General features: G+C 32.6%; 1 protein-coding gene across 1 annotated transcript in view; it reads right to left on the bottom strand.

The window, feature by feature from the left end:
• LOC108917091 (C3 and PZP-like alpha-2-macroglobulin domain-containing protein 8) overlaps nucleotides 1–19,270 on the bottom strand; it is a 195,207-nt gene that overhangs the window by 83,606 nt on the left and 92,331 nt on the right. Inside the window, exons 8-10 of the mRNA XM_018723528.1 lie at nucleotides 12,759–12,876; nucleotides 5,659–5,804; nucleotides 2,329–2,556 (exon numbers count right to left, since the gene is read on the bottom strand). Of these exons, the coding sequence (XP_018579044.1) occupies nucleotides 2,329–2,556; nucleotides 5,659–5,804; nucleotides 12,759–12,876 (492 nt within the window). The remainder of the gene's footprint in view (nucleotides 1–2,328; nucleotides 2,557–5,658; nucleotides 5,805–12,758; nucleotides 12,877–19,270) is intronic.

Below are 19,270 nucleotides of genomic sequence, written 5' to 3'. Positions count from 1 at the left end.
AAAACAAATCAAGTAAAACATAAACCAAACTTCAAAGTTTTAAAGATTATATTCAGTTGGTATTAAGATTTATTTTTTTTATTGACTGTCTTTTTATCTCATGCTTCAGATTCATATCTATTGAACTAATCTCTAAAGCTAGTTTGGATAGATATAGTCTTTGCAGAATTTAAATTTAAAAGGAGCCCACCAAACTATTATTTACAGGAACTATTTTAATGTGTTTGTTCGCTTGTCAATTGAAAACGTAAAAATGTTGCAAGTGGCGAGAATTATGTCTTATATAATCAGAAAACTGTTACTGTAGCCAAAATTCTATTTCAAATGTCGTTAAATAGACCCCAGGGGTAAAGTAAAGATATAAATACTCTGATATGAATAAATGACCTAGCAAAATAATCTCGTACTAGGTAAGCCCATACACAGACAGAAAATTTGCGTAGACGCAGATTTCGTTGCTTCTAAAAGAAGCCTCGGCTGTAACATGAAATTTGTCAACAAAGTTACTGCGATTTGCTTCTAAAAGTCATCTACAGAATTCCTCTCTGAGAGATCTCCCTGAGATCTGTCTACTTCTTATAATTGAACATGACGATGTACCTAAGAATAATAATGTAAACAAAATATTATAAAAGAAATTATTCACCAGCGACATCAATATAAAGAACTAAAAGACAAAATAATGAGATATTGAAGGTACTTGTAGTTAGCTATAAAAACTTTTTTTTTTGTCGACATCATGATACGTATGCTATAAGTTATTATTAACTTTAGTGTTTAGTGATGATTGTATTAACAGGTAATTGTTGAAATTTATGGTGCAGTTTTCAATATTCTTTTCAACTATTGTTACTCTTTTTCATCAATAAATACTTAGCAGTAACTTCTAAGACGAACGTTTTAGTTTGCAATAATGTATCACAATTGTTTATAATATATTTTTTCTACTCCCATCTCTAAAACAGCACATTTTACACGGACAATCGGTACGCTAAATATCAGTTTAAATACGACAAATCATTAAACATTGTTTGAACCATATTCGGATGTTCCCGCCTTATTAATCACGGGCCGAAGTTTTCTTAGTCACGTCTTGTGATGGCCGAACGAAACGTCAACTTTGACTTTTGACAAGCAATTATTACATTTGTAAGTGATTCGTAATTTGCAAGATAATGGAAGCAATTGAACAAGAAAATGAAGAATTTACCGCCACACCCCCAGAAATTAGAGAACAAGCGATTAGAGCCACCAATAATTTGCTGCCCGAGAAATCGCGAATTCAGTACGAACGGGCTTACAATCTGTTCTCCAAATGGTGCAGTGAAAAGCAAATAAAAATGTACTCCGAAAACGTTTTGCTCGCCTACTTTCAACAACTTTCAGCAAGTATGAAGCCATCTTCTTTGTGGGCGATATATTCCATGCTCCGTTCAACACTTAACCTCAAAAACAATGTTGACATCAGTAAATACCCAAAATTGTGTTCATTTTTGAAACGCACATCAGATGGATACAAACCAAAAAAGTCCAAGATTCTAACATCCCAGCAAATACAAAAATTTATAACTACAGNCCGAGACGCTGCACGTATAGTGTGAATTACACCCCTCAAAACCCATAAGATACAATGGTTAAGATATTTTGCCGAGCCGGTGCTTTGCCTGTGCCGAGCACATGCCTTGCACGCAAGTGAGAATCGGCCTTAGCGTTTAGTGCTGATTGTATTAACAGGTAATTGTTGAAATTTATGGTGCAGTTTTCAATACTCTTTTCAACTATTGTTACTCTTTTTCATCAATAAATACTTAGTAGTAACTTTTAAGATGAACGTTTTAGTTTGCAATAATGTATCACAATTGTTTATAATATATTTTAAAACATAACTTTGAAATTAAACGATATTTCTGAATTCTGCGCTATAATCTCTAGCCATTTTTTTCTCTTATAATATCAAAAGACTAATCATTACAATCATCGTACTAGCTAAATTATCTTCGATATTTTCCTTCTAGAGAAAATTGCATTGATGATAATTAGTGAGTAGAATGGTACATCCATATTGGAGTGTTTCTTGTTAGTTCCAGATTAACTAAGTATGAAAAATAAATGAAAATTGCTCTAAGAAGAAAAAAAGAGAACAATATAACAGTAAAACAAATTACACAGTGAATAACAACAGGATTTTTTTAAATATTTCACATCACCCTTCCAACCTCCATTCTATCCGGGCGCCTTTTATCCACCGTCATCCCCTCGAAGTTGCCTGCTCCGCGCCCTTAGCACCTATTCAATATAATAAATCACCAGCAGGACAAAAATACTTACGAATAATTAAAGCACTTCCAGAGCCAGAGCTGATCAAAAGGTGCCCCACCCACGAAGCTCTCGGGAGGCCGCCTCCTGTTCGAAGGCCCCGCTCCGGAGCCCCGCTGCCTGTAGGAGACGGCGGAGAGACCGGAATTGCTGCGCTTAATGCACTGCCGTTGAAAAAACGAAACGCCGGCTTCCAGGAAATCCACCTCACCTGTTATGGATGTCGGCTCGTGTTCTTCGCTGGAAAGAAATCCGTCATTAATTTAAATTAGTTGCAGATTGTTGTTTCTGGTATAAAGGTGTAGGTAAAATATTGGTCCGACAAGATAGTGCGCCGTACTGTCTAGAGATAAAATGTTTCCTCTTAAACGATTAATTATTTATGTTTGAATTAAATTAGGCAGTAATCGACTACTCTAGAAGCACATCGCTGTACTGTAGTTGAGTGATTATTGGATTTGCAAGTTTCCATGGAGTTGCCGATAGTTGAACATTTTCTGAGTTGGTTGTTACGTCGTCATTTAGACTTTTCGGGAGAGAATGGTAGTTCTCCCTTCAGAAGAAACTTGGAAAATGAAGAGAAAGTCCTCTGGCTGGTATTTATATTTGTCGTGTGCACTGGTCCATAGCATTCTGGTGCACGAACGTACAAAAATCGGCAGCCACAACACCGCTAACAATGTTCTAACATTGCCATAGTAAATAAAGGACAGACATAGGAAACTGATAGACCTAACTAATACCAGAATTCTATTGAGAGTGAGTGAGTGACAAGAATCCTCCATAACACGATGGACCAGTGCACACAACAAATATAAAAACCAGACGGAGGACTTAATAATGGTTTCGGAGAAGAGTGTGATATGTCTTTTGAAACGACAAGTAGCCCAAAACGACGACTAGGCAACCAACCTCGAATGCATGATGTATTTTAGTATACCTATTATCTTCCAACCATATCAGGGATATTATTTTTTTTGTTTTTGATTTTACGCTACGTCACAATGAATTTATTGCTGCATTCTAGTTTAGCGAAAGATGAGCCATCACACTTATATTTTCGACATTTTCGGATTGTACATGGTGAAGTATAATTCTTGCGACAAACTTTCCTCTCGTCAAAATACAAATACAAGATTAAAACAGTAACAACGATTTTTCTAAAGCGATATGTAAGCTTGAACTGGACATTAGGCATAGTATCTATGCATTTGTGGTCACTGTTTGCCAGTAGCTATGTCGTTGATCGGTTGTCTCATCTATGGAATATTGATTGAATAGGCATGATGACAGATTTTAAAAAACTGTTCTATGATGTTAGTAAGTATTTGCTGTTTCCAAAAATGTCTTATTTCTGTAGAAAATAAAAGATTTAGTAGAAAAATATTAGCATTTTAATTTTAAGTCTAAACTCACACAAAAACGGACGTCACATCTATGTTTGTCAACAGTAAACATAAGGTGCTAATATTTTGTGTTGCAAGACTCATTAGTTAAATAAAAATACAATGTTACTATAATAGTATATGCATTTTATTTACTCTCAAATTGTACTTTGGTATATTAATGGATACACATTATTTTTCCAAGAAGAGACTTTAAACATTAAGAAAATTTGTTACATAGTTGTCATCAAATGTAACATTAATTATTTCTATTTTTTTATTTGTACTGTAGTTGTAATCAGCTACACCTAAATAGCCCTTTTGAAGTCCTGTTATATATATATATTTGTAGCTGCTATCTGCACATAAATCTTCTGTGTCGGTTTTTCTTTTTCCACATAATTTTTAAATGTGTTCATATTCGTGGTCCACTTAATTTCAATAATACTGTCTTTCCTGCTATCATGGGACAGTTTTTGTAAAGCATTATACCACATTTTTTAAATTTTTTCCCCAGTTTGGAACTGATAGTTTTCCTCACTTCATTCTCCAACATTCCATCGCGTTTCATGGCCTTGTTCCATGGTTAACGTTTCCTGATTATGGTTTTGGTAACACAAAACTAAGCAACTGATAGTTGGAAAATACCAAATATTTAAAAGAAGATAAATACTGCGGATATTGCAGAAGTGCAAATGAAACAAAATGACATTTACATAGATGTGACGCAATTCGCTCTGATTGGTGTTTTATTTTATCAAAAATATTATCAATTTCGCTCATAATATAAAAATAAATAAGTTTTTTATAATCCATCCACATAATTTTAGTGATTCTTGGTTACTGTCATCATGCCTCATGATTCTGCTGACGAGTGATCTTGGCGCGTTTACTAGATATTGAGAATGTAATTCAATGTTACATTAGGCAATATGTAAATCAAATGATCTATCCAAATCTGTCAAAGAATCTCTTTAATGAGTTTGAAGCTTCCCAGATCACTTCTAGTTCTTATTTTTTTGTTCATATTTTATGTGCCTATAAGAGTAACTTCTTGAGTATTTGATCAAAACATTGTTTCATCTCCAATTTTTGAGGAATGATAGAGGAATTGACGGAATAGTTTCCGGAAAAAATGTTATTAATGTTTTTGTTTAGTTTTGATGAGAAGAATTTTGCAAACAGGATGTTTAGATTTGACATTTTTCATCCTGACATTCAATTTCTTTCAAATACAGAACCCCAGTTTACACAATTAAATGCTATAAGCGTTCCATTTAAAAAAATAAATTAATCGTTATCCGAAATTTGGAACTTCTATGGTCTATAATTCTATTTGGAAGGTATTAAGTTAGCAGTGCAAAAAAGTTGTTTTTTTTTTCATGTTTGAACATATGTTAAAATCCATATCTTGTACTCATTATGCTCAGTTTCAGATATATTTGATGTTTTCTAGAATGGTGAAAACGCCATTTTTTTTAAAAACATCACCTAACACCAATACAGTACGTTTTGGACTAAGTATCTTTTAACAAAGAAAGTCTTAAGTTCTGTTTGAAAACATGAAGATAGGTAATGCTCAGAAGAAATTAAACAACTTGTATCTTGTAACTAAATCCGTGATTTGGTGCAACTTTTATTTTAAGAATTTTTTTAAATTATTGACACTACCAGAGCTATAGAAGAATCCGTCTTAATTCTGATACTCTGTATGTCTCTCCGGAAATTATAAGAATTATGAAAATTTGCAATCAATTTTATATATATTTAACAAAACCCCTCCGCAACGGTAAAGTAGATGAAGACATACAATGTTAAGAAGACATACAATGTTAAAACAAGTAAAAAATTAGCCTGGCGCTTATATCCACTCATTCAATATTTGTTTACGGTGTGGGCAGGTTTAATTGACGCCACCGGCCGAACGACTGAAATAAGACCGTCTTTTGTTGCTTACCTAATCCGGGGATCAAATCTGATATCTCCATTTCCCCCCGCGCGGCCGCCCAGCAGGCACACGAGTGACGAAGGTTCGGCCTCAACTTCCAAATCCAGGGATTGACCGGGAAGCCACCATTCCCGTTCCTCTAGATTTACGTAAACCTGGAATAACATCAGAATTGGATATGTTTTAGGTTTAGATTGCAGATCTGCCATTAATCAACAGCAATCAAAATTTGTGTACATGTTTTCCCTTTAGACTTACACATGTTAGTAACTGTGAGCGAATTTTTTGCAGATAATATGTTTTATTTTGTTATTTTTAAGTGAAAGCTACACTAATAATCCAGTCAAAACAGACATTTCAATGACAATAATTCGCATAGAGCTGGTACAGGTCTTAAATAAACTATTACAAATACAATACATACATCAAAAATCCCCACTGATCCTACATCTGTTAAAAAATTTATTCAAGGTCAAAGGTCAAATATATCGATATTTTGCGTTTTTCTCGTAAACGGTAAGTGTTATAGTAAAAATAGGTCAGACAAAACTTGTAGATCACGCAATTGTCTACAATAGAGAAGTATAGACATTTAAGTTTTGTAAAAAATACACGGAACAATAAAAGAGTACAACTATCTTGACTTCCTCCAACATCTGCTTCTGCTTATCAACACTTATAGTACACACGATGTGTACTACCAAGTTCAAGTGTGGCTAGACAATCAACTCGACCCAGAAGACTGGGGTTGGAAATTAATAGATAATACTTTGGAGCCAATTCAAACTTTACTCCCACCTGCTTCAGAAAGACTTCTTAACACCATTTTTTGCAATTGCAAAAATGATTGTAGTACAAACTGTGGCTGTAGAAAAGTCGGGTTATTTTGGTTACCAGTATGTATCAATTGTCAAAGCCAATATTGAATCAAATACATCAGATGAGGATTTTTATGACATCAATGAGGAGACAACTGATGTATCTTTCTTCTTAGAACAATTTACAGATATCCAGCAAGAAGAGGAAGAGGAAGACATTACTGTTGAAGTAGCATTTGGAGATTATCAGTCAGACTAAAATTTTCCCGAAATCAACAATAAGCCGTTCCACTTTAATCATTACCAATAGTGCTATTTTTTTAATTAATAAGATACTGTCTAATAAAACTGAATCGTGAATTATGTCTATAGGAGAAACCACGTTAAAAAAAATTCGCCATGTATACCACGGTGGTGAGGAAATGTGTGCATATTATGTAGAATGTGACCTTTGACCTTGAATAAGTTTTTTAGCAGAAAGGATCGGTGGGGATTTTTGTATAATACTGTATTTAAGACCTGTACCAATTTTCAGCTCTATGCGAATTATTGTAAACTTATCAATTTTTTTGTATATTTTGACTGGATTATAAGTAATTATTATATTGGATAACACTTTGTGTTTTAAAAATACAAAATGTTGCAGTAGGTATATTGATATCAGATATCCTTGAGTAAGTTATGTTTATTTCTATTCAAAGTTTACATTTCAGTAGTTTACCTCCGATTTGAATAAAATTTGATATAGTACCTGTACGTACAGGGGGTTTCTTTAATGTGTAAAGCTTTAAGGAGCGATTTTATCGACATATGTTGTCACTTACTTGCTAAGTATACTAGTTTATAACAAATAATTTATTTGTATAAATTAATGTTAAATAATTTAAATAAAATTCATCTTTTCAGATTTATTTGGAAATTGAAAAATTAATTGCTGTTATTATTACTCGTTATTATTATACATTATAATTTTTATTAATATAAATGATTGCCATATGTTGATTTATTTAATATTGACATAATAATTCAGTCCCAATCAGAAGTATTTGTTTTGCACCTGTAATAAAATCAACTGTTCAGTTAATAAAGCGATGGTACATTTTATGTGTTAATCTGGTGTTTAATTGAGTAGAATTCTCTCCTAATTAATAATTCACAATGTCAAAGCTCTGTTAATGCGACTTAATTGAATTTCCATTTGAAAGCGGTTCGAATAAAATATGATTGTTTCCATTAAAACTGAAAAGTAACGATTTATTGTTTTTATTTCCATAATTATTTTACCAAAACTGTATACACAAATTTAACAACATTACCGAAGTAGAAATACATACAGTACGGTGCAAATGAAAAGAATGAATTCATTATTTCGTAAATCAGTGAGGACAAAAATGCTGAAATCAATTTTTATTTTTAAAAGTGCGTTCTGAGAGATATTTGTTTTACCTATGACGTAATCTGTGTGACAGTATCGACGTCATCTAAGTATCCGCTTAAAAAGAAGTCTAGAGGAGTTAAATCTGGAGAGCTAGGTCTCTATCCGTCTATCTCGTTAATCATAAAGAATGGTGCTAGTAATTTAAAAGATTAATTTGCAAACTGACTTTTTGTAATATTATTTGAGAACATTACCTATCTGCAGGTATATAAGTAGAGTGTTAATGATAAGATTTGGCAAACTTTAATGGCGTATTCTACCGATAAAAATAATCAAATTTTGCCTATAAAATTTTTTGATAGGACGCTTCCCTACGGAGATACAGGGTGTTAAAGGTTTAAAATATTTATATTATTTTTCCTGTAACTTCACTGGCATAAAAGATTGAGTGATAAAATTTGGGGGATGACAATTTTTTAGTAGGGAATATTTTTTCATGGATAACTTATTCCAAAATACACTCCAGTGGCGTAGTTATTGGGGGAGGAAGGGACCTTTTTTGAAAAAAAAATCGTACGCCACTGGTTTTTTAAATAATTTTAAATGTTTTTAAAATGTACAATTAATTTGTGGCAATAAAGTATTCTTGTAAAGTATTCGTAAAATTTACTGGTCTTTGGATAATTGAGAAACCGAACAAGAAGATACTTATACAGGGTGTCCCAAAAGTAATGCCCGTCCTTTTGGGATTTGAATAAGGAGACAAAAAGGAATTGAAAATCAAGAGTAGAAAATTTTCCGATTGTTTTTATTTCTTGAGTTATTGAAAACATTGTTCAAAAAATTAAAAAACTGAAAATACATTTTTTTGTCTCAAAACTGAGGTCTGTGCATATGGGGACCAAGACATATAATTTATAACCAATAGTAGGTGAGTATAGTTTCCGCTTGTCGGTTGTATCTGGATGTAAGGAATTATTTTAACCTGAAAAGGATAGAGAAAAACGTTTTAATAATAAAAGTTTTATAAAATGTAGAGGAAAAAACTAAAACCATAATGTGCTTAAATAATAGAAAGTGTTTTTACGAAAGGTGTTCAAATAATTTGCTTTCTACTTCAACACAAAGATTATCACAATTCAACATTGACGCATGAACTCTTTGTAACATCTCTTGGTTTATTAACGCGACAGTAGCGTGTATATGGGTGTATATTTACAACAGCGTCGCTGTAAATCTTTTCTATTAAATAACCCAAAAGAAGGAGATTCAGATCTGGTGATCTACGAGGCCATGGTCCACGTCTTCCGATCCATCTGTTTGAGAAGTTTTGATTCAGATAATTTCATACTCGTAAACCATAATGGATGGAGCGCCATCATGTCATCCAACCAATAATTTAGTCTAACTTCTAACGGATCGTCATCCAATAATGGCAGCTGCAGCAAATACAGCTCTAAACTACATAATTATTTAATAACCTAGCCAAAATGTTTATTTTCAGTTGTTTGAATATTTTTTTTGAATTACTCAACAAAGAAAAACAATCGGAAAATTTTCCACTCTTGATTTTCGATTTGTTTTTGTCCCCTTAATCAAAACCCAGAAGGACGGGCGTCTCTTTTGGGACACCCTGTATACGTTACTGTTTATCATCATTTTCTATTAGAAAAGTCTGTCTATAAAGTCGTTCAGCTTGTCTAGCATTGCTATTCTCTCTACCGTATGTAAATTGTATATCCGATAATTTAATATTTGTATAATTGAATACCATATTTTTTTTTAATTAAAATCTGTTGTTAGTTGTCTGAAAATTAATAAACGCATCCTAACAAAATGTTTTATAGGGCAAAAATTGATTATTTTCATCGGTAGAATACGCCGTTAAAGTTTGGCAAAACTTATTATTAACACTCCGTACAGAGACAAATAAATTATTTAATTCAGTGGAGGAAACGCTGATGGGCTCGCAGATAAGTAATAAAGGCGTTGTCCAAGTAGTTTCTTACCAACACAGCACAGTGTGGGAATGCACCATCTTGCGACAAATAATGCATTTTTCAGTAAGCTTCATGTTCATAAAAAATACTTCTAGTAGTATTAACTACTTGACTGACACGTGAATTAAGTCGATTTGAATGTAGCCTTCTGATAATACATTTACATTTCTGAAAAGGCAATAATCAAGTAAGAAACTTACAACGTGTGTTTCTATCCCCGTAGAGGTCTTATCTCATTTGCTTTTGGAGAGGTAAACATTTATTTTTAGATTTCTTATCGGTAAACTTAAAAAACCACATTTACCTTATTGAAGTAATTTGTTAACTGTAATTTTATAATTGTTTCTTTGGCACTATACGAAATTCTATTACCTAAATTTACTGATATGGTTGATTTGAGAATTACAAGACCCGATGACCCACATTTGTATTTAAAAAAACGTCGATGACGTCATCACTGTCATACAGGTGACTTCATATGTAAAACAAATATCTCGCAGAACGCACATTTAAAAGTAAAAATTGATATGTTTTGGGATTTTTGTCCAAAGTCACCAATTTATGAAATAATGAATTTCTGTTTCTGTACTTGTGTTTTAATATAAAATTAAATATAATAATATTCAATTCTTTAAAGCTAATATCTGACGGTTAACTTCTGAAACTTTGCTGTAATTTGTGACAAAATATGAAATTTGAAACATGCATTTTTTTAGCAGCAATGTCAAATAGGTACTTGTCATTTGGATAAATATTTAGTTTTATATTTATAGCACGCTTGAGTATTATAGAAGGCTTCTATTGTTTGAATCCCACTAATAAAATTTTATAAGCCCAGAAAGTTTTAAGTTTGCTTACACAATAACTTTTATTCGAGTTCCAAGTTTGGACTAGATTTAGAAAGTCCAGTGAAGTTATGATTATTAAACTCTAAAGTTAATCTTGTCATTTCATCCTTGGTAAATTTATATACATAGTTTAAAAGTTTACAAGTTTTTGATTAAAAGATGCTTACCGAACAACAATTACAAATCAACGATGTTAATTTACCACAACCTGAATAACATCTTTTTATGTATTTATAAATAGAAATCAATGTGGTGCATGCGCATGATATGCAACAAATTGTAAGTTATAGTGGTTTTAAGGCTTTTACGGCCTGTGCTGTTATTTAAAAGTAGGTATACAGGCTGTTAATGAACTTATGTCAAACATTTAAAGGGATGAAAAAAGGAATAAAAACTGAGTTAACTGATGTCAGAAACTTGTATCGGAAGTTTAAGATCATAGAGAATAAAGCTAATTAAAAATGTGTTTAAAACTGTTTTGGAACTGCTGAATTACGTGTATTTTATCGCGGCGAGTACTTACAAAAAATCACTTTTTACAAGTTTGTAGGTTTCATATGAAGCCGGACTGTATTCGAAAGTCAGTTTGTAACACATTGTTGTAGTGATTGCTGTGCTGTTTTTCGAGAGTACTTTTAATAGCCGTATTTCCAAGTTTTCTTTTGAAAATGGCGCGATATGCTCATAATTTATGGTGAAGCAACCGAAAATGCTCACAAAGCTTGTCAAGTGTACCGTGCAAGATATCGTGTCCCCGCACCGCAAACATTTGTTGCTGTAGCGCAAAGAGTTTTGGACACCGGTGAAGTACAACCGCGTCGAGGTCGCGACGGTGGCTCAGGGCGACCACTAAGAATCTTAAATGTCGAGGAGATGGTTTTAGATCTCGTCGCAGAAGATCCGCATCGTAGCACAAGAAATATCGCACAGCAAGTAAATATTTCGCATCCTGTTGTGTGGTTGTGTGGCGGATATTACGAAAAGCTTAATTGTACTCATTCCATAATCAACGTTTTCAAGCGTTTACTTCTGAGAATGGGTGCTTCAGGAACATGCAAGAAATTCTCAATTTATAGCGCAAATACTTGTTACATATGAAGCATGTTTCAGTCGAAATCGTGTGCGTAAGGTCCACAACACTCACCACTAGACTATCGAAAATCCATACGAAATACGTCTCGGTTTCAGCAACAGTTTTCAGTGAACATGTGGTCCGGTATCGTTAATGCCACTTTAATAGGACCTTTTGAATTTCCTAGACGCTTAGACGGTGCTTCATATATAGATTTTTTGCAGAATCGCTTGCTTCCCATTAAAAGTTCGGCAAAATATGTGGTTACTGCACGACGGAGCCCCGCTCCCTTTTTTCGGAGAGTGCGCGACTTTCTAAACATAACTTCTCCCGATAGCTGGATAAGCTGCGGCAGCCTAGTTAGATAGCCCCCCTGGTCCCCGGACCTCGCCCCTTTAGACTTCTTTTTGTGGGGATATGTGAAAAGTGTTGTGTATGCCACGGAAGTTCGTGACATCACCAACTGCGACATCGTATTGCCGAAGCTTATAATACGATTCCAGAGGACGTGGCAATGTTGCAACGTGTTCGAACGAATTGGATACGTCGCGCTGAAGCGTGTGTGCAAGCAAATAGTGGGTACACGGAAAATCTTCTATGAAAATCAGCAGTTCTCAAAAGGTGGCTTCTTGCAATGTTGTAAGTTAGATTTTAAAATTACATTTTACTTGACGCAAATCCGTGTATTTACCTTATTTTGACATAACGAACATGTGGCAAAAATATTTGACATAAGTTCATTAACACCTTGGCGCCAGGTAAGTACATCTCATCGCCTGTAATCCTCCCAATTTTTTAACTACTAATATCAATATATTATCCTGTTTCATATTTCTTTCTTTAGGCGAAATGGTGTAATGGAATAACGGATATCAGGTGTTACTAACACGAAACTATACGAGTAGTATTACACATAATTTTGATTAATTGGTTTGGCATGTAATGGGGTGAAAGTTATGAATGTATGAAAATTAAGTAAAAAGTAATAAATACCTGTCGGTGTAGCAGTTTGACGTCGAAACTGATAACATCACTGACAGGCTCACCCTGGGGTGTAACATAATACACCAAGAGCTGACTAACAGGCGCCATTACGGATCGTACGGTGAAACTGAAATAAAAAATGTTATTAGTAATTTTCACATTATCGAAAGTAATTATGCATAAGAACACGAACTAAATTTTTTTTATTATACAGGATGTTAGAAGTTTGACAGCTTTAATTTTAACAGGCGATAGAATACATTTAAATAAACAAAAAAACCTTATATGACATGGGTCCTAAACTCCATTTCCGAGAAAAAATTGACATAACGTGCATAGAATACCATAAAATACAATATTTATTACTTTCTTGAAATTCTTTATGCTTAATTCTAAAAAATAATTAGCGTTGTAATAAATTTAAAATTCGATAAAATTCATATCGAGCAGTGTAATAAATATTTAAATTGTGAGATTAAACCGAACGCGATGCAGACAATTATTAATTAGTTCTTCGTCGTCCCATATTATTATTGAATTCGCAGCGTGCCACAAAAAAGATTTAACTGCTCTCCGACAATAAATCTCCATAAGTAAACATCCAGGTGCAAAATTAAAACCATTATCACATGTCAACCCATGTGTAAACGCAGATTATGTGTAGTAATCCTGTAATTTCACCTAAAATAAAATAAAGCAGTAACAAGTTCTCGTTTCCATTTGTTAATTTAGATTTAGCTGACTTTATCATTAAACCTGTTTTAATTTATATTTCTTGTTACATAAAAATGTTTTAAATTATTTTTAATTTAGTGTACGTTTGTGTATCGAACCTTATCTTTGAAGTGGATCGATTAGATGAAAAATAGAAAATATTACATATTTCCTATGCAGCAATATTAGCTCTTCCCACTTTAATTAATTCAAGGAATACCTGCGACTAGATGTCTTTTTAATTTACTAAATCTAATCTTGAAGCTAATGTAAGAAAAGTATTAATGAACTAAAGCCTGCAGTTGATTTCATTGCAACCTGTCTACTTATCTGATAAAAGCGCACTCTTATTTCGCAAGGAACTTGGCGTAATTTGTAGTAAAGCCAAGGCTCAAATCGAACTGGTTATAATAAATATGTTGACAATGGAGAGGTTGGTTAATATGTATATTGCATTGAGAGACTAAAAATATTTTAACGAACGACAAACAAATATATTTTTCATCAGCATAAGCTTTTATGAAAAATAGAGAAACTAGGTATATAATAAACCAAGAAACAATAATGGTGTGTTAAATAGAATTTCTATTAGCAACATTTTGTTTTCGTCTGTGGGTGGAAGTGTTTTGAAGTTAATGTTATTTGCCAGTTATCTGCCAGTTTCTTCTAATTATTTTTTTGCTAGTCTGGATATTCCATTACAAGTAGTAAATACTGGATATAAAGGTAGGTGCGTATTTAGCGAGAATGATATACAGGTTGATTCACAACAAAAAGATATAGGATGTACAATTCCACAATGTAAAAAAGAAATAAAAATTATTCCTCTCTATTTCTAAAGTAAATCAATAATAACAATTAAATTTATGTTCGAAATAGAAAATCTATTAACAAATACGGCCAAAAGAAATTGATTTAAAATATTTTCAAGTTTGTAACTTCACCGCTAGGGGGCGCAAGTGTTACAGAAAATTGTCGTTTTTCGAAATTTCACTTAAATAACCTAAGTTGAAAATACATTTTTTAGATACACTGTTAAACCCCTTCACAAGGTTTGTATGAACTTTTTTTTTGTTAATTCCATAGCAACGCCAGTATATAGGACGCCATCTTGACATTTTTAAATTGTCATAACTTCTAAATGCCTTAATTGATTTCAAGAAACGACGGCTCATTTTAAAGAACTATTAATAAGATTTATTTTTATGATATGGGAATAAAAATATTATTTTCCTGCGCAATGGTAAACGACGCTAATCAGAAAAGTTTTTTTAGGAAAGCATTCTGCATACAAAAGAAAAGCTGTTATTACATTCTCTCTTTATTTGCGAGAAATTAATACAATATCCCTTAATTTTGCATTGCTACACACATAGGCCTCATGAGAATAATGTAAATAATGAACCACGATAATAAATGAACTCTGAAAACTACAGTAATACTAAATAAGTGGGCATGTATCAAATCTTATCGTTAATAGCCTGAAGCTACTTGGATAAACGTACGTGAAAAATTTAAGATACATTTTAATAAACACACTACAACTGTCTAGCTACGTTCAAATTTTATTTTGTTTTTATTCTTGGGACAATAGACTTACTTAATCTGGCCTAAATGGAATGGAATAAATGTAAATTTTATTTTAGTGTAGAACAAATTTACAAAACATGTTAAGTGTACTTAATTAAAAATAATTTTATTTCAGGACTGCCTTTATTGGAATTCATAATTAAGAAATTGGTTTTAAAATGTTTAGAAATTATTTTCATTGCACTTAATTTATGCCTTTTAAAAGTAACATCTGTAATTAAATCTAAATAACATATTTATACGCTTTCTTAAAAGATTTTCATTCCAAGCGTGTATCTTAACCAAAAGGATTTTTCCACTGAATACATCTCAAAGACGTTCATTCCGTTATTTACATTATTGACGACGAACGAGACAATTCAATATTTACCAAACGTTGCCTGCAAACCGCTTGGAAATTTTTAGGAAGTTGCTTTATAACATTACTGACCCTTTTGGTGATTTCCCAATATCGGGAATTAATCAACCGGTCCGTCGTCCCAGTACGATATTAAATAAAAATTCCTTGTTTCCCTTTAAATCTTCTACAGCCAGTCGAGCACAACCGTGCTTTATGAAATGTGAAGTTTTTCAAATTATTTACGGAATTCCATACATTCCGTATACAATATCTGATTGTGACGTTGCCTTTGTGTTCTTGTTTAGCTAGATGTTGTGGTACAAAACTGAGTCGGGTGCGACAATGCTACGAATAAAATGTTACTTTTGAACTCATTTTTATTAAAGTTAATAAAATTACTTTCGACGTTAACGGAATTTCAGGTCTAAACAAGTTGCATTAAAATTGTAAAACGGCAAAAAATTGATTATGCCTCTAAAAAAAGACGCATATCAATCTGTGAAAATAAAAATAAATAACCCTTTGCACAAAAGGAATCAAAGGGTTGATTTATTAAAGGGTTATTTATTTATTTTCTCTTTTGATTGAGGCAGAAATAGGTACCCAGTTGAATAAAAAACTAATTGAAATTGCCATAAATAAATAATTATATACATACAGGGTGTCCGGAAAGGTCATGTTAAAAATGAAGAGGCATATAAGGGAGCTCAAAATAGTTGTAGTACTTCATAAAACATTTTTTCGTATCGGGCTTCATTGTGGAGTTATTCGTCTGCAAAGAAAGAAGTTTCAAAAACAAATTCCAATTATAACTTCTAAGTCGTTATTATGACTACAATGAAATTTGGGCAATTAAAATAACTCATGGTAATGAATGAATGAAAGAAAAATGCCAAATTTGGCAACGCTGTCAAATATGTATAAATTTGGAATTTGTTTTTCAAACTTCTTTCTTTGAAGGCGAATAACTCCACAACGAAGCCCGATTATGAAGTACCTACTATAAATATTTTGAGCTCCCCTATATGCCCCTTCATTTTTGACATAACCTTTCCGCACACCCTGTATAATTTTCCTTTTAAATAAAATTGCATCTTAAAAATGACAAAAAACTAATACCTACGTTACTAGTTTGACTTAATATTTTCGTGTTGAAAGTCATTCTGTTCATGTATTGTCGTTTTCATTTTAATATCTATTTGTTCAAAATCTTAGGCATCTCGAATACTTGTTTTAAAAAAATTAGCGCCCTGTTTCCCTAAACAAAACTACTAAGCAAAGTGCCATTTTTTCTACTTCTCTAAGAGCTCCCGAATTTTCGTAGCAAAAATTCGGATCACCCTGTAAGTGAATCTATCCCATTTCCGTTCAGTAAAGTCTCCCCAATTTTTAATCGTTACTAACGTGGAAAACTGAGCTAAGTTTTTTAAAGAATTAATTAAATTAAATTCTTACAGAACTTGAATGAAACTTTGAAAGCTGAAAGCGCATCTTCACCGTGTTTGCTGCAGACTTAGAAAACCAGATCGGGATAAATAAGACGTCTATTATGCACAAACTACAATTCTCATAATGAAAATGTCACTTAACGCAGGAAATTTTAATCGAGTTACTTAACAGTTGACATTCTAATTATAAGACATTCTAATAGACTTGATTTTGTTACCGGCGGGCGGGTCCGTGACATCGCTGCAAGAAAAATATCCTGCGACGGTAGCGGCGGAGGAATAATCGTTTTAATAATTAATGAGATGGTGAAAATAAAAGAAAGAACTAACCTAATTTACGAAATTTCCCAGTCAGGAAATTGGCGGAACCCAATTTGTTCTCGTGAAGTAACTACGTCTGTCGGCAAATGCAAAGAAAATATTTACGAAGATAATTAAATGGGAACTTATCTAGATGAAGTTATTTTGCTCGTTAGGGTAACAAAACAGGGGAAAATAAGTAAATTTATTACATTGTGTAAACAGATGCAGCACAATACACATAATATTCTTTTCCGGAACGATGTTTTCTTCTTTTGTTTTTTAATCTCGCGCGAAGTTATTTTTTGCTGGGCGGACGGTTTGCTACAATTTATTTTATTGTTTTAACTTTAACTTTGCGGAACTTTCAGCATTCTTGATATCATTTTCAAGGATACAATGGCAGTCCTCCATTGTAATTTTTCAGAACGTTTATCTATCTATCTATCCGTGCAAACGTTGTTTCTTTAGTTATATATTTTTTAGGAAAAGTAAATACCTTTTCGTTTAATAAGGTGATGACATATTTATGATTTAAACTGATATGTTTGATACTAACGACTTTATTTAATGTATTATTGTTTCTAGGAATATAGAAATTGATTATTTTTAATTATGGATTATATTGTTTTTTTAGGTTAATGTCATAACTTAAGGAAAATGTTTCTTTGAATAATAGTAAACTAAAACTATACTCTGTTTNGCAGTTAAGTGAAGATCCTTGTGCAAAATATTGAATAAGTGGTTTGTTTAGTGCCTAATTGCTGTGAAGGATGACGTATTGATGTGTTTGTTCTGCAGTGACACTATCATTTACGGCTACAATATTTTCTCGTGAACGACCACTACAACTGTAAATGTTAGTTCTTTGATCTAGAATTGAACCAGTTTCTTGACATTTATTCACAATATTTCGAATGTTGCTGTTTGTTGGACAATTTGTTTTTCTATATTTTGTATTTATTTCAACTTGTGCATAACTTTCATTAATTTAAAGTAATTTTTAACAATAAAAACTCATTGTTCAATCGTATACTTCTACACACTTATTAACCATCATGTTTCTACTTAACAACTGTCAAAAAACCAAAACCCTTCTAGTACAAAATAACACAAATGACGGCACATTTAGAAAGATAACTCAAATTTGAATACCTACTCTTCATTTGTGTAACTTCAATGAGTTTAATTGTACTATATTTAAATACACAAATATTGATGCAACTTTAGTATACATAAAAACCACAAAACATCGATGATTTGAAAACACATTTTGTTTTAATTTACTTAGAATAAATCTATTTTCTTTGCCAAAATCAAATTCAAGTAAGAAACAAAATATGTGTATATTTGTTTTGTTTTAAGTAATATAAGAACTCAAATTAAATACGCTGAACATTATTCTAACGTTAATTTATAATAATTTTTGCTGCGTATAAAAAAAGTTTTATTTTAAAAAAACAAGATGCATAGGATGGCACGAGATGGGCTTATTATATATCATCCGGTGCTATCCTCATTTATTTTCTGTCAGCACTAAATTAGGGTATAAATTTTTATCATTCTCTAAATTTGCATAATATTTTTTCAGGTCCCCTTGATGACAGTAAACCGAAATCTGTTGCATTATTTGCCACGTCTGTAAATTCTAATGATATCAAAGCAACGAAATGTGATAATATGTGATACTTATGCAATGCAAATAAAATTTGGAGCGAGTATTACTGATCATGCAAAATAAGAAAGTTCAAGTCGAGTACACATTCTGACCAAGTGAACGTCCTGGTTATAAAAACTGTTAAAAATCGGAACTGACGTTCGGACGCTAGCTGGTGGACTACGCCGGATGGTCTGCATGGTCTGTTTGCCAGGAAACTCAGGGCTTTTAGCGGCGTAGTTTGTTGTAGTTTGTTTATTACTAGATGCTACTTCGTGGAACTGCGTTCTCGGCATATGGATGGGATAGGCGTAAGCCAAAGGCTTTTTGGCTTACGCCTAATTTAAGGTTGATAATGAAAGAGAGGGATAAAGCATTGCAAAGGTATAAGCAGACTAAATTGGAAACAGATTGGATAAATTACAAAAATTTGAGGAATTATGCTGTATCAGCTGTAAGATCAGAAAAAAAG

The sequence above is a fragment of the Anoplophora glabripennis genome, unplaced genomic scaffold (assembly GCF_000390285.2).
Source record: "Anoplophora glabripennis isolate ALB-LARVAE unplaced genomic scaffold, Agla_2.0 scaffold45, whole genome shotgun sequence".
In the NCBI taxonomy this organism is placed as follows: domain Eukaryota; kingdom Metazoa; phylum Arthropoda; class Insecta; order Coleoptera; family Cerambycidae; genus Anoplophora; species Anoplophora glabripennis.
Note: the sequence above shows the minus strand (reverse complement) of the source record. Positions and strands in the feature narration are given on the sequence as shown.